Genomic DNA, 15,232 nt, shown 5'->3' with positions numbered 1-15,232 from the left:
CAGGTGAAGAAGGGTGTGGAGGGATAAATGGTGATGGACAGAGACTGAAATTGTGAACACACAATAGAGTGTACAGATGATGCATTGTACAGTTGTGCACCTGAAATGGGTATACATTTGTTAACCAGTGTCACCCCAATAAATTCATGAAAAAGGAAAAAAGAGCAATGTTAAAGAATTTATTTTTAGTAATTTTGAAAATTTATGGCCTCCTTAAAAGTGGTATCAATTCTCCCACTCCTTTTATGACAAGCACTGTCATGGACAACCTGGTAACAGGAAGAAGTTACTTCTCAAACGTAGGAAATAGTGATTTGGTGCCAGTGAAAGCTGTATACACTCACTCTGGCTTTCACAATTTCCTCCTAATGATGACCTATCATTGCAACTGGAAAAGCTTCTTGAACTAGGTCAATATGATTAATTCTTTTCCATATTTTAAAGTTTGCCATATAGTTTATGTCCTTCATCTTGCTTAAAATCCTGTATGTAGTTTTGAAGTTAAATAATTATTTCATAACTTTCTCATAATCAAATATATTTTTCTCTAAAAGCTGAAATGCTTACCTAAAACTTTTCCTTTTTGCATTTTTAATTAATGGGAGTCTAGAGAAGATGTCAAAGAAATACATTTTGACTTTATTTTATGTATTCTTCTGAGGCTCTTGTATAATATGAAGTTAACCCAAAAACTTAGAACAGGAATTTGAACCATTAGATGTTCAATTTTCTGTCCCTTCATGACTTACTAACATTTTGTCCTTTTTAAATGTTTATTTAAACCAAATCTACCATGAAAGTGTTAACCTGGCCCTATCAACTAGTAGTCAGGCAGTCTTGAGCAGGTGATGTAATTGTTCTGAACCTTGGCTTTATCATTCTTAGAAAGGGAACAACAGTAAACCACAACATGGTAAACCAACCAGGAGCCCTGCATTTGGTGTTTTGTGTATACACACAGAGACACATATATAAATGCACAATGTTTATGTGTACCCAAATTTTGTAAGAAAAAGGGGAAAGTTTAAGTGTATAATAGATAAATATAGTTTGTAGCATGTCTTTATTAGATATAAAATTAAATATAAATAATTATCTACATATATAAAAGCCTAAGCGACCAGCCAACTGGCCAACTCTTTGACTATCTAACTGGTAGCTTTGACACACACTGACCACCAGGAGGCAAATGCTCAATGCAGGAACAGCTTAGCTGCAGTGACTTGGCAGCTGCGGTTCTCGGATGACCAGCCCGATTCCAGCGTGTGTCACTGGAGAACCACCCACTCCCAATCTGGGACCCCTTGGGGGGTGTTGGAGAGCTGGTTTTGGCCCGATCCCCCCCAGGCCAGGCCAAGTCCATGAACCTGCTCTTTAGTTAGCTATAAGATTCATAAAATGTTTAAATTGCTACAAATGTGGTTTTCCCCACTCCTCATGTTATATAGTTGAAAAGAGGAGATAATTATATTCTCTTCCATTATCACCTCATATTCAACAAGGTGGTGTCCTGGAAGTACGTGGACAAAAAGGCAGACAGATTTTAAAAATCTATTGTAGATGAGAATCCAGGAACCCCACATCCCAGTCGTAGGGCATGTGTTCCTACTGTCCTGGGAGGGTGTGGAACTACCTGGAGCAAAGTAGTAGCATCTCAACTGGGATGATGCCTTCTAGGTAATTAATAGGTATCTTCTGGGAGATTTGTTAAGTTACAGAGTTAAAAAAGGTTTTGTAGGTAAGAGCAGGTATTTCTAGAATCATCGCTGAAAAGCAATGTGAATACCAACCCTATGGACTAAATGGTATTTGCCACTTTCTCATCTTTTTGGTTAGGAAAGCTTGTTTCTCCTGTTTGCCAGGAAAAGACAATAAAATAAATGGACTTTCCATATTATGACTGCTGGATGGGGGCTAACTGAACCACATTGTGAGTATATTCACTACCTCTTCCAAGATTAGAAACCAAACAAATGTATGTGTAGTCTGAGTATACTGTCTATTCATTTTCAATTTTTCTGTATTTTTAGTAAAAATGATAGTAGAAAAAAGTCTTTTTCATAATGGATCTAAAGGTGACTGATTTGAGTTTTAGGCCATCATATTTATTGATGTTAGTTCACTGATAGTAATTCATTGATAATTGTAAACATTTGTGTTGGAGAATATCTAGTGAAACAGTAAAAAACAAACAAACAAACAAACAAACATATATATATATATATATTCTTTTATTACCTAATAAATAGTTGTGTGTCTAATTTACATATAATTACTCTCTAATTGCATTGTGAACACATGCACTCACACACGTACCATTGACCTTTACTTGTGGTAAATAGATAATAAAAAACATAAAGCACATATGTACATACATCGAAATGACGGAACTTTTTTAATAAATAAATGGGAGATGGCAACATAACCACAAAATGATATACGTAGACTCTGACATAACCAGAGGATTGCCTGTATCAGTGTGTGTGTGTATGTGTGTGTGTGTGTGTGTTTAAACAAATCACCTAACAATATCATTACATTGCTGAAAGGAAAGAATAAGGGGCCTGACCAGTGTGGCTCAATGGATAGAGTGTGAGCCTGGGGACTGAAAGATCCCAGGTTCGATTCCTGTCAAGCACATGTACCTTGGTTGCGGGCACATCCCCAGTAGTGGGTGTGCAGGAGACAGCTGATTGATGTTTCTAACTTTCTCTCCCTCTCCCTTCCTCTCTGTAAAAAATCAATAAAATATATTTTAAAAAAATGAATAAGGGGACTTAATCTTTGAAATATATATATATGGTTATTTTTATTTTTTCACTTAAAAGCATTTATAGGTTGTTATATATGTTTTTATTCCTTTTCTACTAGAAGATGAATTTTCTGAAACTGTGCAGCAAACAGAGGTACCATTGACCAGTAGTACATTTTGTTGAAGCTACTGGGGATTGGGCATTAAAAACACCAATTCTGGTAAAGGGGCTGCAGGATCATCCTCATTTGTGGTAATTCAAGTATTGCATTGATGAGTATAGGAGTTTTTTTAGTGTATCTCATGAATGGTTGTTTGCTGACAATAAAGAAGTATGGTAATTTTAAAATCAAAAGTGAGAAGAATAAGTACATTGCTAAATTGATGTGCTGAGATTGTTAATTTGATACTTGAAGTTAATTCAATTCTCAGAAGGAATTCTTCATTTGCTTAGTTGAACTATGTGAAATTGGAGATATGCAACTGTATTAGATCTACAAAAATGATAATTTCTTATGGTTTATTTCATAGCCGAATTAGGTAGCTCAACATGCCCACTTATAGAAGCACTAAAAATATAAAGAGGCTTTCAAAACTATTATTTAGCCATTGTATTAAGTAGATGCTTGAAGTTCTCTGAATGGCATACTTTATTGTCAGTTGAATTAATTTATACTCAGTGTATCTTTTAGCCTCTCCTTGAAAATATAGATTTTGATATGATTCAGATATCTGTAACATCTGCCAACAACCTGTTGTTATGAGTAGAAGTAAGAGATGAAAGAGTGACTTGTGCCTTGTCTGATCATCCTGTGCATTCGGGGGTAGTCTCAACTATAGATCACACAGACAGGAGAACTCTCTTTGATGGTTGCAGGGAGAGTCTGCAGGACTGCTGCAATGCACCCAGGATGGGCAGCACAAGCTCATCGATATTGTGAGCTGGGGAAGGAGTAACAGCCATTTCACTGCACCAAAGGTCTTCACCAGAATTTCTGCACAGAGGGATTGGATCACATCTGTCACTGAAGGAGAAGCGTGACCACTGAGACAGCAGCAAGGTGGAACTGTGTTATAACAGTATACTTAAAAAATAAGTCTCTTGTCAGTACTAAAAAACTCAACGTCACATCTCCCAACCCTTGTATTGAGGAACTTGGATTTGGTGTGTTTCATACATCTATACTAATAAAAGGTTAATATGCTAATTAGACTGGGAGACAGGACATCTTCCTACCATCTTACTTCCTTCTGGACAAAGCCATGGTGGTGGGGGCAAAGGCAGAGGTGGTTAGGGGCAATCAGGCCAGCAGGGGAGGGCAGTTGGGGGCCATCAGGCTGGCAGGGGAGTGTTAGGTGATGATCTAGCCAGTAGGCAGGCAAGTGGTTAGGAGCCAGCAGTCCTGGATTGTGAGAGGGATGTCTGACTACCCTGTGGGATGGGGCTTAAATCGGCAGTTAGACATCCCCTGAGGAGTCCAGGATTGGAGAGGGTGCAGGACAGGCTGAGGGACCCCTAGTTCAGTAATAAACAGTCACAGAAAGTTAATGTTGCTTCATGCCTCCTGAGAACTTGGTATCTGCATTGTCATTAAGTTCATATCTAGTGTATCATGTATATACCATAGTTGAATATTATAATATACACTTTTACTATTTTTTTCTAGTTTGGTAAGTACTAGAAATGTTATTAAGCCCATAAAATTATTAATTTTATTCACATAGAACAATACCCTGCGTGCAGTCAGGTAGGAAAGATCCCTGTAAGTTTCACAATTTCAATGAGCAATGGACATTAAAGAAATTATTTATCACGCTTATCATTGATTTTTAAATTTTTAGTTAAAATTTTAGGACATTTCAATTATTTACAAAACATTTAATCTACCTCTTTTTCTAAGTTGTAGCCAAGAACTAGGAAGCAAATAACTAAGTCTATGGTGTTAACCAGTACACTATGCTGCTGCTTAAAAGATGTGAGGCAAGTAGAAATAAATCAACTTAAAGTTGATTTAACATTTTTGGACTAATCCTGACAGGAAAGTTTAGAAGTGAAATTGCATCAGTGAAAACTATTTGTCCTTATATTCTAAGATAGTTTCAATTTAGTAAAATTAGTGTTTCAATAAAAGTTAATTCACTAAATAAAAGGTCAATTTAGTGTTGTGATCATTATTTCCCTGCCTCTCCTAACTATCTGACTTTGGGTAAGTCGCTTAATGGCCACTTGACTCAATTTCTTAATTTATGAAACAGTTAAATAATGGTATAACCTTACACTGTTAAATGAGATAAGGCAAATAAAGCATTTAAAGCAGAACTTACTGGAAAAACAATGCTTAAGTATTAGTCCCCAATATGCCTTTTTAAGACTTTTCTGGCCAATCAGAAAATTAAAACCTCAATGTTGGATTAGAAAATATAACAGATGTGCTTACTCTCAAATAGTTCCCATTTAACCTTTCTTTCCAAAGTCCCTTCCTTCTATAATATTACCCCTTACACTGTGAAGTGTTAGGAAAAGATGAAATACCTTCTCAAGAAATATTTGACTGCAAAGTATGTATTGGCAATTAAAGGGTGAGGAAGATATGCTTTCTTAAGGGGCATACTATCCGGAAGACAAACACATTGAGCAATTATTAAAAACGTTACCTAAGTCTGGAAAATGAAGTTTAAATAGTCTCAATGGTAGGAAATAAGGAGGCAAAGACGGGGGGGGGGGGGGGGGGGGCGTGGTGCAGAGATGGAGTAAGATGTACTAGAATTGCAAATGATAAATCCTGCGCCCAAGCCTTTCATCAGAAATGAAGGAGAGTAGCAGGAGTGGAGACAGATTCTTTCTTTGGTCTCTAAGGGTCAGTCAGAAGGTAAATCTATATACCCTTCCTGGAGAAGCTGATTCCTTCTGGCCACGTGGTGACACCTAAACTAAGCAGCAACCTCTGTTCGGCTTAGCCACGCCCCTCTCACTCTGACCCCGCCTCTCGATTCACAACACACCGCGTCAGCAAACGACTTCTCGCGAGAAGTCTGTATTGTCTCCCTTCGCCGCCTTCAGCATTGGGAGTCGCCCTGGCTCTCGCGATATTTCTGGGCAAACGGGAACCCGAGCGACCCGGGCTTCTGTGAAACATGGCGATCGGCAGGGACCGAAATACAAGGTAAAACGCCTAAACCCTGCCTGGAGCTGTTCTCTCGGTAGTTCCAGAGCTGTTCCGGGCGTGAATGTAGTTGAGGGGGCTGAGAGGCTGTCATGGAGTCGGCTTCCCGTCTTCGTCGCTCTCCTGGAGAGCGGGCTGGACCGGGGAGCCGCTCGCTCCACTTCCCCCGGGGGCGTTACTGGCAGGACCCTGGGCAGCGCTAGCCCGGGAGCGCCCCGGCTCCCGGCTCGGCATCCCGGAGCTGTCTTGCAAGTTGGAGGAGTTTGGGTGCTTCCCCGATAGCGGCTGACACGAACCCATTGTTTCACACGGTGCCCGGTGGCCCGGAGGCACCTCCCGCCCGCGGGCGCGGAGGGTCCCGCGTTGGGAGGACCGTTCGGGTCCTGCCCTGATGCTCTGGGGGCCGGGCTGCCCAGCGCCGTTCAGACAGATACCGAGTGCTTGGCAGCAGGCTGCTCCCTGTTTTTAAGAAAAGCTGAGGTCTTGGCCTCGCCTGGAAGGAGACTTTGGAAAAAAAAAGAGAAAGGGGCAGGGCAGGGTGAGATGATGTTACAGGAGAGACAGGTCCCAGGCAGGCAGGTCCCTACTTTCCTCGGAACCTTCGCGGATTAAGAAACAAACCCTTGGAAGGTGACTCGCCAACTCGTGGTGGAGAATAAATAGCCTTGGGTAAAGGTGGCATATAGAGTTGAAAGATCATCCTTTGAGAGAATATGTTTAAGTTAAAATGTTTAGGACTTAGTGCCCTGGGGACTACGCAGAGTTACATAACATCTGTTACAATGTTGCAAGACTGGCTTTCAGAAACAATTAAAAAAAATACAGTTAAAAGCGGGATTTATTCATGTTTTTGAAGTTGTGCTAAAGTGCTTCCAAGTAATTGCTTAGGCTGATACTTTGAACTCTAGTATACAGCCATTGTAAAGATAAGAGATCACAAGCTTGTACACTTCTTGATATATATATATATTTTCTTGTTTATCGATATCTTTAAGTTGATGCAATTATTCCAGCTCTTTTAGGAGAAACATGAGAAAAAGAAACTCCATGTTTTGGGGGTTGGGGGATGGGGGATGGGTAAGGGTAAGGAATTTCTTTCTTTTTGAGAATAAAGTTTACCACTCAGCTGAGTATTTGCAATGGCTGGAGGGTGCAGATCATAAAAATATATCAAGCTTGAAAGATCTCTCAAAGGAAAGCAGGCCTATCCTGGCACAACAAAAGAATTAGGGGGGAAAAACAAATTTATTTTCTGTGGGGGTTAGTGATTTAATTGGAAGAAATAGTGATTTTATTTTTTATACAGGTTACTTTGAGGCAGTCTCTTCCTGCTACCAACTCTAGTTAACAGTTTTTCAGTATTGTTATTGTCTCTTAAATGTCCTGATTGGCAAATTAAACACTTTGTGCCTTAGTTTCCTAATCTGCAAAATGGGAATAAATAATAACTCATGTGGTGATTGATGAGGATTGAATGATAGCTCTTGTTATTTTTAAGTTTTTATTTTCTAACTTCTGTGGTTACTCACAAAATGTTGCCCTGGTACTTAGTCAAAATACAGACTGAAGAAGACCATTAAAAAAAAATTTTTTTTTCTTAAATCTCTTACCCCTGAATTACTAAAGCGCTCTTCATTTTTTTTTTTTTTTTTTTTTAAATAGAAGTTAGCTCATAAAAAGTGTCTGGATGGTGAGACAAACAGAGTGGGAATGGGAGCAATAGAACTGGATAGCGGAGGAGTCCAAGATATTGAAAACACAGGGAAAATGAAGAGCAGATTCTGTCCTAGTCAGACCGTTAAGGAGCTGGAAGGATAATTGGTTATGCTTCGAGAGGAAAATAAGTCTCTTGGATTTTAGAGGTGGAACGGTTTAAGAAATTAAGAGGAGCCAAAAGATGGCCCTGCTAGTGTGAGGCTTTGGGTGGAATTAAGATGGAGATCGCTTGAGAAGACCTGTTAGGTTTACAGGTAAAAGGGTTCTAATTGTGAGTGACCACCATAGGATAAGGGTCATCAGATTGTGAGTTTCAAAGGATGGTCATGGGATGGGGGAGAAGAGAAACAAATAAAGAGATCCAGTTGCCAAAGTCATTTTTGTCTTTTTTAAAAAGTTTTTTTGTTTTATATTTTGAATATTGAATGCATTGGTTGTCATTGGTTAATAAAATTACATATGTTTCAGGCGTGCAGCTCAATAATAAATCATCTGTATATTTTATTATGTGTTCGCTATCCCAAGTCAAGTCTCCTCTATCACCTTTTATCCCCTCCTGAAAATTATAAACATATCCAGATGGAGAAAACAATAATAAGTACTAAAGTGAGAGTGTACACTATGTTTTAGAGCACATGTGTCAAACACAAGGCCCGCAGGCCAAATCCGTCCCGCCAGGCCTTGCAGTGTGGCCCGCACCACGCTGTCATCACTGCACTCCGCTGCGTTTCCATCACAATGACAATTTATGACTGTTCAGTAAACCATTCGGCCCGCGATTTAGGCTGGATTTTAGATTTTGGCCCCTTCTCTGATTGAGTTCGACACCCCTATTTTAGAGCATGAATTCTCGAGTCAGGCTGCTTGGGATCAATTCCAGGTTCTCCCACCTGTTGAAAGGCCTTACCAGAATTACTTGACTTTTCTGTGCCTCAATATCCTTATATATAAATGAGATAAAAATAGTTATCTACTTCATAGAGTGGCTTAGAGGATTAAATTAATATATAAAGTCCTCATATAATATCTAGCACATAATATGAAAATTAGGCTATAATTCTATGTGGTATATGAGTTCATTCGAAGATAGAGTTGAAAAGAGAAGGGGTGGTTGAGAAATCATGATGAGACATGCTAATTTTTTACCCTTTGAGTCTCAGAATTAAAATACGGATTTAAAGGAATTACCACCAGTTGATCGTCAGGTTTTCATATTGAGAGACAGTAGAAGGATTGTTTTTAGTAAAGCTAGGAGTTATGGGTAACTGTTCATATCAGAACAGTGGTGCCCTGCCAGTGTGGTTCTGTGGCTTTTGCAGGCTCCATTTTCAGTAGGGGCATATAGGAGGCGATGGATGAGTCTCTCATCCCCACTTCCTTTCTGAAATCAATGAAAACAAACAACACACACAAAACTGTGGCTCTGTAGAATAGAGTGGCAAGTACTGGAGATGCAATGAGTTTCTTGGATGTAGGTTGGTGCTGAACTAACAGGGATGGGGCAGGAGTAGCAGAAGAGTAATCATGAAAAATAGGAATGGAAGAAGCTAAAGACTGAGAGGCAGCATAGTGGGATAGACTAGCTAGACTTTTAAGAGAGGAGTGCTGAATAGGCTATATGTATTGTTAAGAGGCTTTGTAAAACTAACTTTTGTATATCTTTATATTACATATAATTTAAAGAGCATTTATAAAGCTTGTAACAGTATAGTCAATTTAGGAACTAATATTTACAGTTTTATTCATTTGCCCAATAATGTGACCTGCTATGTGCCAATTACTGTTCTAGATGCTTGTGATATACTGCAGAGAATAAAACAGAAAACTTCTCTTTATAGAATATATAGATATATATTCTAAAATGATAGCTTGTTTCTATTGGAAAGATGTGCAATCATGGGTGTTTCTGGGGAAATTTCCCACCTTCCTTATTTTTTTCCTTCCACAAATGTTTATCAAATACTTGCTATGCCAGGTACTAGATATACAAAGATAATATATTTTTGCTGGTTCCTGCTGTAATATATTTTAAATATATATATATATATATATATATATATATATATATATATATATATATATATATGTTATTGAGTTTTTACAGAGAGGAAGAGAGAGTGATAGAAAGCTAGAAACATTGATGAGAGAGAAACATCAATCAGCTGCCTCTTGCACACCCCCTACTGGGGACATGCCCGCAACGAAGATATCATGCCCTTGACCAGAATTCAACCTGGGACCTTTCAGTCCACAGGCCGATGCTCTATCCACTGAGCCAAACCGGTTTCAGCTCCTGCTGTAATATTATAATGGCAAAAACAGAAAATTAAACAGGCATTAAGGAACAGTGTTTTTGGAGCATGCACTATAACTAATACTACATATGAGGTAATAGGGTTTTACCCCTCTTCAAAATAGAGATGTCTAGACTGAGATTTAAAGAATAAATGGGAGTTAGCCAAATATAGAGGTGGGAGAGAGGGGGAATGGCTATATCTGGCAGAAAGAACATGTTAAAGGACTAGAAAGTGATTTGATTTGTCTAGAATTTAGACATTGATGGATTGAGTTTGAAGAGATAAGCAGGACCTGTTTTTTGTTGCTGTTGTTTGTCTTAAGTTTTTATTGATTTTAGAAAGAGGAAGGGAGAGATCTAAATATCAATGAGAAAGAAACATCACATGGAACTGCTGCCTACTGCCGGCCTCCTGCTGGGGACGAGCCTGCAACCCGGGCATATTCCTTGACCAGGAATTAAACTGGTGACCTCCTGTTGCATGTGTCAGTGCTCAACCACTGAGCCATACTGGCTGGGCAGGACCTGATTTTTGAGGGCTTTTTAAACTGTTAGGATAGAATCCAAACTTTTCAAATGTAAAGGGTATGACAAAGGTTTTAAGAGAAAATGCATATAATCACTTTTATGTATTAAAAAGATTATTGGTTGTAGCATGGAAAGTGAATTGAAAGATTGATGAGTAAACATTGAAGCAATGCAGCGATAGATTGGGGCCATTGGGACCAAGGTGCTAGTAAGGAACTTCTCAGTGAGCCTGGAAAAGAGAAGACAGATTTGAAAGAAATTTAAGAAGAACTTAAGTTTAAGAATGTAATTCATGTTTCTGTCCTGTGTTACTACCTTTTGTTTGGGGGCACTGGGTGTCATCATTAACTATGATAGGGACACAGGAGAAACAAGTTTGGTAAAGCGAAGTATTCATTTTTGGACTTGTTGAGTCTAAAATGTATTTGGAATGTCCCCATGAGAATGTAGAAGGCAGCAAGATAATACATGTCTGCAGAGAGCTTTGGATTGGGAATAAAGATTTGAGTGGAATCATGTAGAAGGAAAATGAAGAAATGGGAGGTTGCTTGGGGAAGTGTGAAGGTTGGGAGGAAGGCTTACGATATAATTGGGAGGCAGAAGGATCTTCAAAGTAAGCCAAAGAAGTCTTAGAGGTAGAATGAAAATTATTCCAAGGAAGAGAGTTTCCAGAAGAAAAAGGGGAGGTTTTCTTCTCATAGGCAAAATTACCTAAAGACTGCACATGTCCACTGGATTTGGTACTAAGGAAGGAAGTGACCTTGCTGAGAGAAATTTACTTAAATGAGCCTGTGCTGAGAAATAGTCACAGCAGATGAATGGGGACAACTTAACTCTTTGTTTTGTTAATTCTCTCCCAGGATATTTTTCCATTGATTTTTAGAGAGAGTGGAAGAGAGAGGGAAAGATAGAGAGAAATATCCATCTGAGAGAGAAACATTGATTGGTTGCCTCCTGCACATGCCCTGACCAGCACCAGCAGCCTGCAGTCTGCAACTGGAATTGAACCCTGGACTTTTTGGTCCACAGGTGGACGCTCTATCCACTGAGCCAAACCAGCTAGGGCCACAACTTACTCTTTTTAGTTTGCCTATAGGTATGCAGACAGAGATCAATAGTTGGAGTTGTACTTGAGCTTTAATGGAGAGTTTTAGAGATAAGAAGATTGAACATATTTAACATTTAACTCCAGTAGGAGAAATGAATAGGAATTGATAGATTAAAGGAAGATTGGTCTAGGAGCCTGGTTTATGCTTAACAAACACTCAGAAGCTTAATTTACAAATGAGAATACTAGTTTTATAACTTTACTGGGAATTAGAAAATATCGTCTATTTTGTCTACATGTTTTTTGGGGGGTTTCTTTTTGTGTGGTTTTTTTTTGGTTGTTTTTTTTAGGAAAACCATATACTTGAGAATCTTGAGAATCATAATTATAACCCGAAGCCCACTTTGTGAGCGTGGAATCACCAAGGGGAGTTAGTTGGATGTTGCTAATGGCAAATGAAATCTACCTATACTAGTACCGTGTTTCCCCGAAAATAAAACATCCTCTGAAAATAAGACCTACTTACAGGTTTCCTTCTGAGTGAAATATAAGGCATCCTCCCGAAAATAAGGCCCCCCTAGGCTCTATCTCAGAATGAAAATTAATTTACCGTAAACTGGTCATTAGGGCCACCCCGATTGGCGTCTAGCAACCAGTGACGTTACTCATTTAAAGACAGTGCTATTGCTAAACATGAGAGATTTGGTCCACTGATTCTGAAAGAAATGGAGTCACAAGAAATTCACCAGGAAATTCAGGAATTAGATTGTTATGATGATGTTCCAGAAGATGATGACATGATTGTCATTGAATAAATGAGTAAATTCTTGATAATGTAGGATTCAGTTTGTCTGGTTTGTGTTGACAACTACCGTACTACCGTACTGTATACAGGTAATAAATTTCCTTTATTTTCATTTAACAATAAATGTGTACCGTATTCTTCTTCAAGGAAAAATAAGACATCCTCTGAAAATAAGACCTAGCGCATCTTTGGGAGCAAAAATTAATATAATACATTGTCTTTCTTTTGGAGAAACAGGGTACATGCATCCAGCTTCACTCTAGGACAGTAGTGCCTTCCTGGACCAATTAGTAATGTCCCTGTTTAGACCTGCTCTCTTGGACAGTATTCATGGTTGCTGCCACTTTTTATTTCTCTGACAATCCTTTTTTTCTCTGAATGTCCTTTCTGTGGCTTACTCTTTCTATATTAACCCCACCCATTAAGTTTTAGACAAATCTTTCTGCTTTTTATTTCTAGAGACATTTTTTTTTCCCTTTAAATGGCTTTTGTACCATTTGATTTATTCTCAGTTAAGTGTTTATTTTATTAATATAGTTGATTTCTGGTAATGCTTTATAGTATCACCTATGTTATTTCTATAAGTCAGTCATAAAAGTTACAGTTTGTAAGTAAAATAATTAAAGTCCTCCCATGATCTACTTTTTAACATTTTTATGTATATATTGCATACCATGAGTTTGTTTCTATCTTCAATAGTCATAAATAACAATATGAGAAATATCCTTAAGATCCAAGTTTTGTGCATAATTCAGATTGTTGCCTTAAGATACATTTCTAAAAATGGAATTTAGTCAAAAGGGGAATGGTATATAATTATCTTCTCATTAGCAATGTATGAGCATGCTTAATTTGCTTCATTGTCATTTACTAGTGAGAATGTATTATTTTTTCTACACAGGATGTCCCCCTAAAATGTGTGCTCACTTTGAATGATTATAAAGCCAGTGTTTATTTACATACAGTTCATTTTCAAAATTTAAAAGAATCCACAAAAATGAATTTTGTTGTTGTTAATGACTATTTTCAAGCTGATAATTGCTCTGGTCCAGGCACTGCTGATAACTCGAAGCAATGGAATCACAAACATCTAGAATCATTTATTTCAGTATTTGTGTGCCCTCAATTTGGCCACTGTGCCGGTTTTATGCCGTAAACTTTATATTTCATGTATCACCATAAAAAAAAGTCAAGTGGCACTTTAGGATAAATTTTTTTTGTTCAAAGTCTAGTCTGGCTTCATCCCTTGTTTCAAATCATTTGAACCTGAAAAGGAGTGAAAATTAAGTGAGTTATCAGCTGTTAAAGTGTATGCACATATTTTTGGGATATCCTATATGTGTAAACTTAATAGGAGAAATATGTATTTTGATTTGTGTATTTAAATATTATAAATATGATTGACTACTTTCCTTTTTTTTCCCCCTCCCTATTTTATGTGTTTGTGTTTGTCAGGGTGGGGATGGAAAAAAGGAAATTTGTGAATAAATGTTAAGTTGCTTTTTGTTTTTTTCAAGGAGGAATGAGAATATTAAGTTCTTCTAAGGACATTTATCAGTTTCAAAAAATAAACCTTTTTATCTTTTTCGAGGATACATTTATTCATTGTTTATTTCTTAGCATGACTATATGAAAGGAGAAGGTTTTCCTGAAGATGAGGCGACTGAATCGAAAAAAAACCTTAAATTTGGTGAAAGAGTTGGATGCCTTTCCAAAGGTTCCTGAGAGCTATGTAGAGACTTCAGCCAGTGGGGGGACAGGTGAGTATCCATTCAAATTAAAACTGTTACACTAAATGGAGTTTCTGAGTGATCCATTTAACAACATACAGAAATAGAGCCATGAGGAAGAACTCATCAACATATAACTTTGTAACTGGTCTGTCCTTATGTGATGCTGTTTTGCTATAATTTTATTATACACTAGAGGCCCAGTGCATGAAATTCGTGTACAGGGGGGGGGGGGGGTTGGAGGGGGGGAGGGTTTCCCTCAGCCCAGCCTGCACCCTCTCCAATCTGTGACCCCTTGGGGGATCAGGCCTAAACTGGCAGTTGGACATTCCTTTTACAATCCTGGACCACTGGCTCTTAATTGCTCACCTGCCTGCTTGCCTGGTCGTCCCTAACTATCATCCCCCCCCCCTCCCCCCGCTGGCTTGATTGTCCCTCACTGCCTCTGTGTGCCGGCCTGATCGCTCCTAACTGCCCCCCTGCCAGCCTGGTTACCCCTAACTGCCCCTGCTGCCAGCCAGGTCGCCCCCAACTGCCACCCTCCCTGCTGGCTTGGTTGCTCCTAACTATCCCCCCTGCTGGCCTGGTCACCCCTTGCTGCCCCCCTGCCAGACTAGTTGCCCCTCACTGCGCCCCCAGCAGCCTAATTGCCCCCATCTGCCCCCCCTGCTGGCCTGGTTGCCTCTCACAGCCCCCACCAGCCTGGTCGCCCCACGCAGCCTGCTATTCCGTCATTTGGTCATCCCTCACTAATCCCCCCTGCCAGCCTGGTTGTTCCGTCCTTTTGGTCATCCCTCACTAACCCCCCTGCTGGCCTGGATGCCCCACAGCCTGCTGTTCATTTGTTTGGTTGTCCTTCACTAACCCCTGGCCAGCCTGGTTGTAGGCAGCATCTTGTGAGGGCATGAAGGTTAATTTACATATTACCTCTTTATATTTAGGATACTAGTGGCCAGGTGCATGAAATTTGAGCATGAGGGGAGCAGATGGGTTCCTTATCCTGGCCTGCACCCTCTTGCTGTTCGGGACCTCTCATGGATGTCCAAATGGCAGTTTAGGCCCGATCCTTAAACCGGCAGTTGGGATCCCTGTGGGATCGGGCCTAAACCAGCATTCGGACATCCCTCTCTCAATCCATGACTGCTGGCTCCTAACCACTGGCCTGCCTGTGTGCCTGCCTGATTGCCCCTATC

General features: G+C 39.4%; 1 protein-coding gene across 2 annotated transcripts in view; it reads left to right on the top strand.

Moving 5' to 3' along the window:
• Nucleotides 1-5,771: 5,771 nt before the first annotated feature.
• Nucleotides 5,772-15,232, top strand: part of ERGIC2 (ERGIC and golgi 2) — a 33,875-nt gene continuing 24,414 nt past the window's right edge. The window contains exons 1-2 of one of the 2 annotated variants that reach the window (XM_036455504.2): nucleotides 5,772-5,916; nucleotides 13,930-14,069. In XM_036455504.2, coding sequence (XP_036311397.1) covers nucleotides 13,964-14,069 — 106 coding nt within the window. In that variant the 5' untranslated portion in view covers nucleotides 5,772-5,916; nucleotides 13,930-13,963. Of the gene's footprint in view, nucleotides 5,917-13,907; nucleotides 14,070-15,232 lie in introns of those variants that run through there. The other variant, XM_036455505.2, reaches the window with a different exon arrangement.

This window comes from Pipistrellus kuhlii, unplaced genomic scaffold (genome assembly GCF_014108245.1).
Source record: "Pipistrellus kuhlii isolate mPipKuh1 unplaced genomic scaffold, mPipKuh1.p scaffold_m20_p_3, whole genome shotgun sequence".
Classification (NCBI taxonomy): domain Eukaryota; kingdom Metazoa; phylum Chordata; class Mammalia; order Chiroptera; family Vespertilionidae; genus Pipistrellus; species Pipistrellus kuhlii.
Note: the sequence above shows the minus strand (reverse complement) of the source record. Positions and strands in the feature narration are given on the sequence as shown.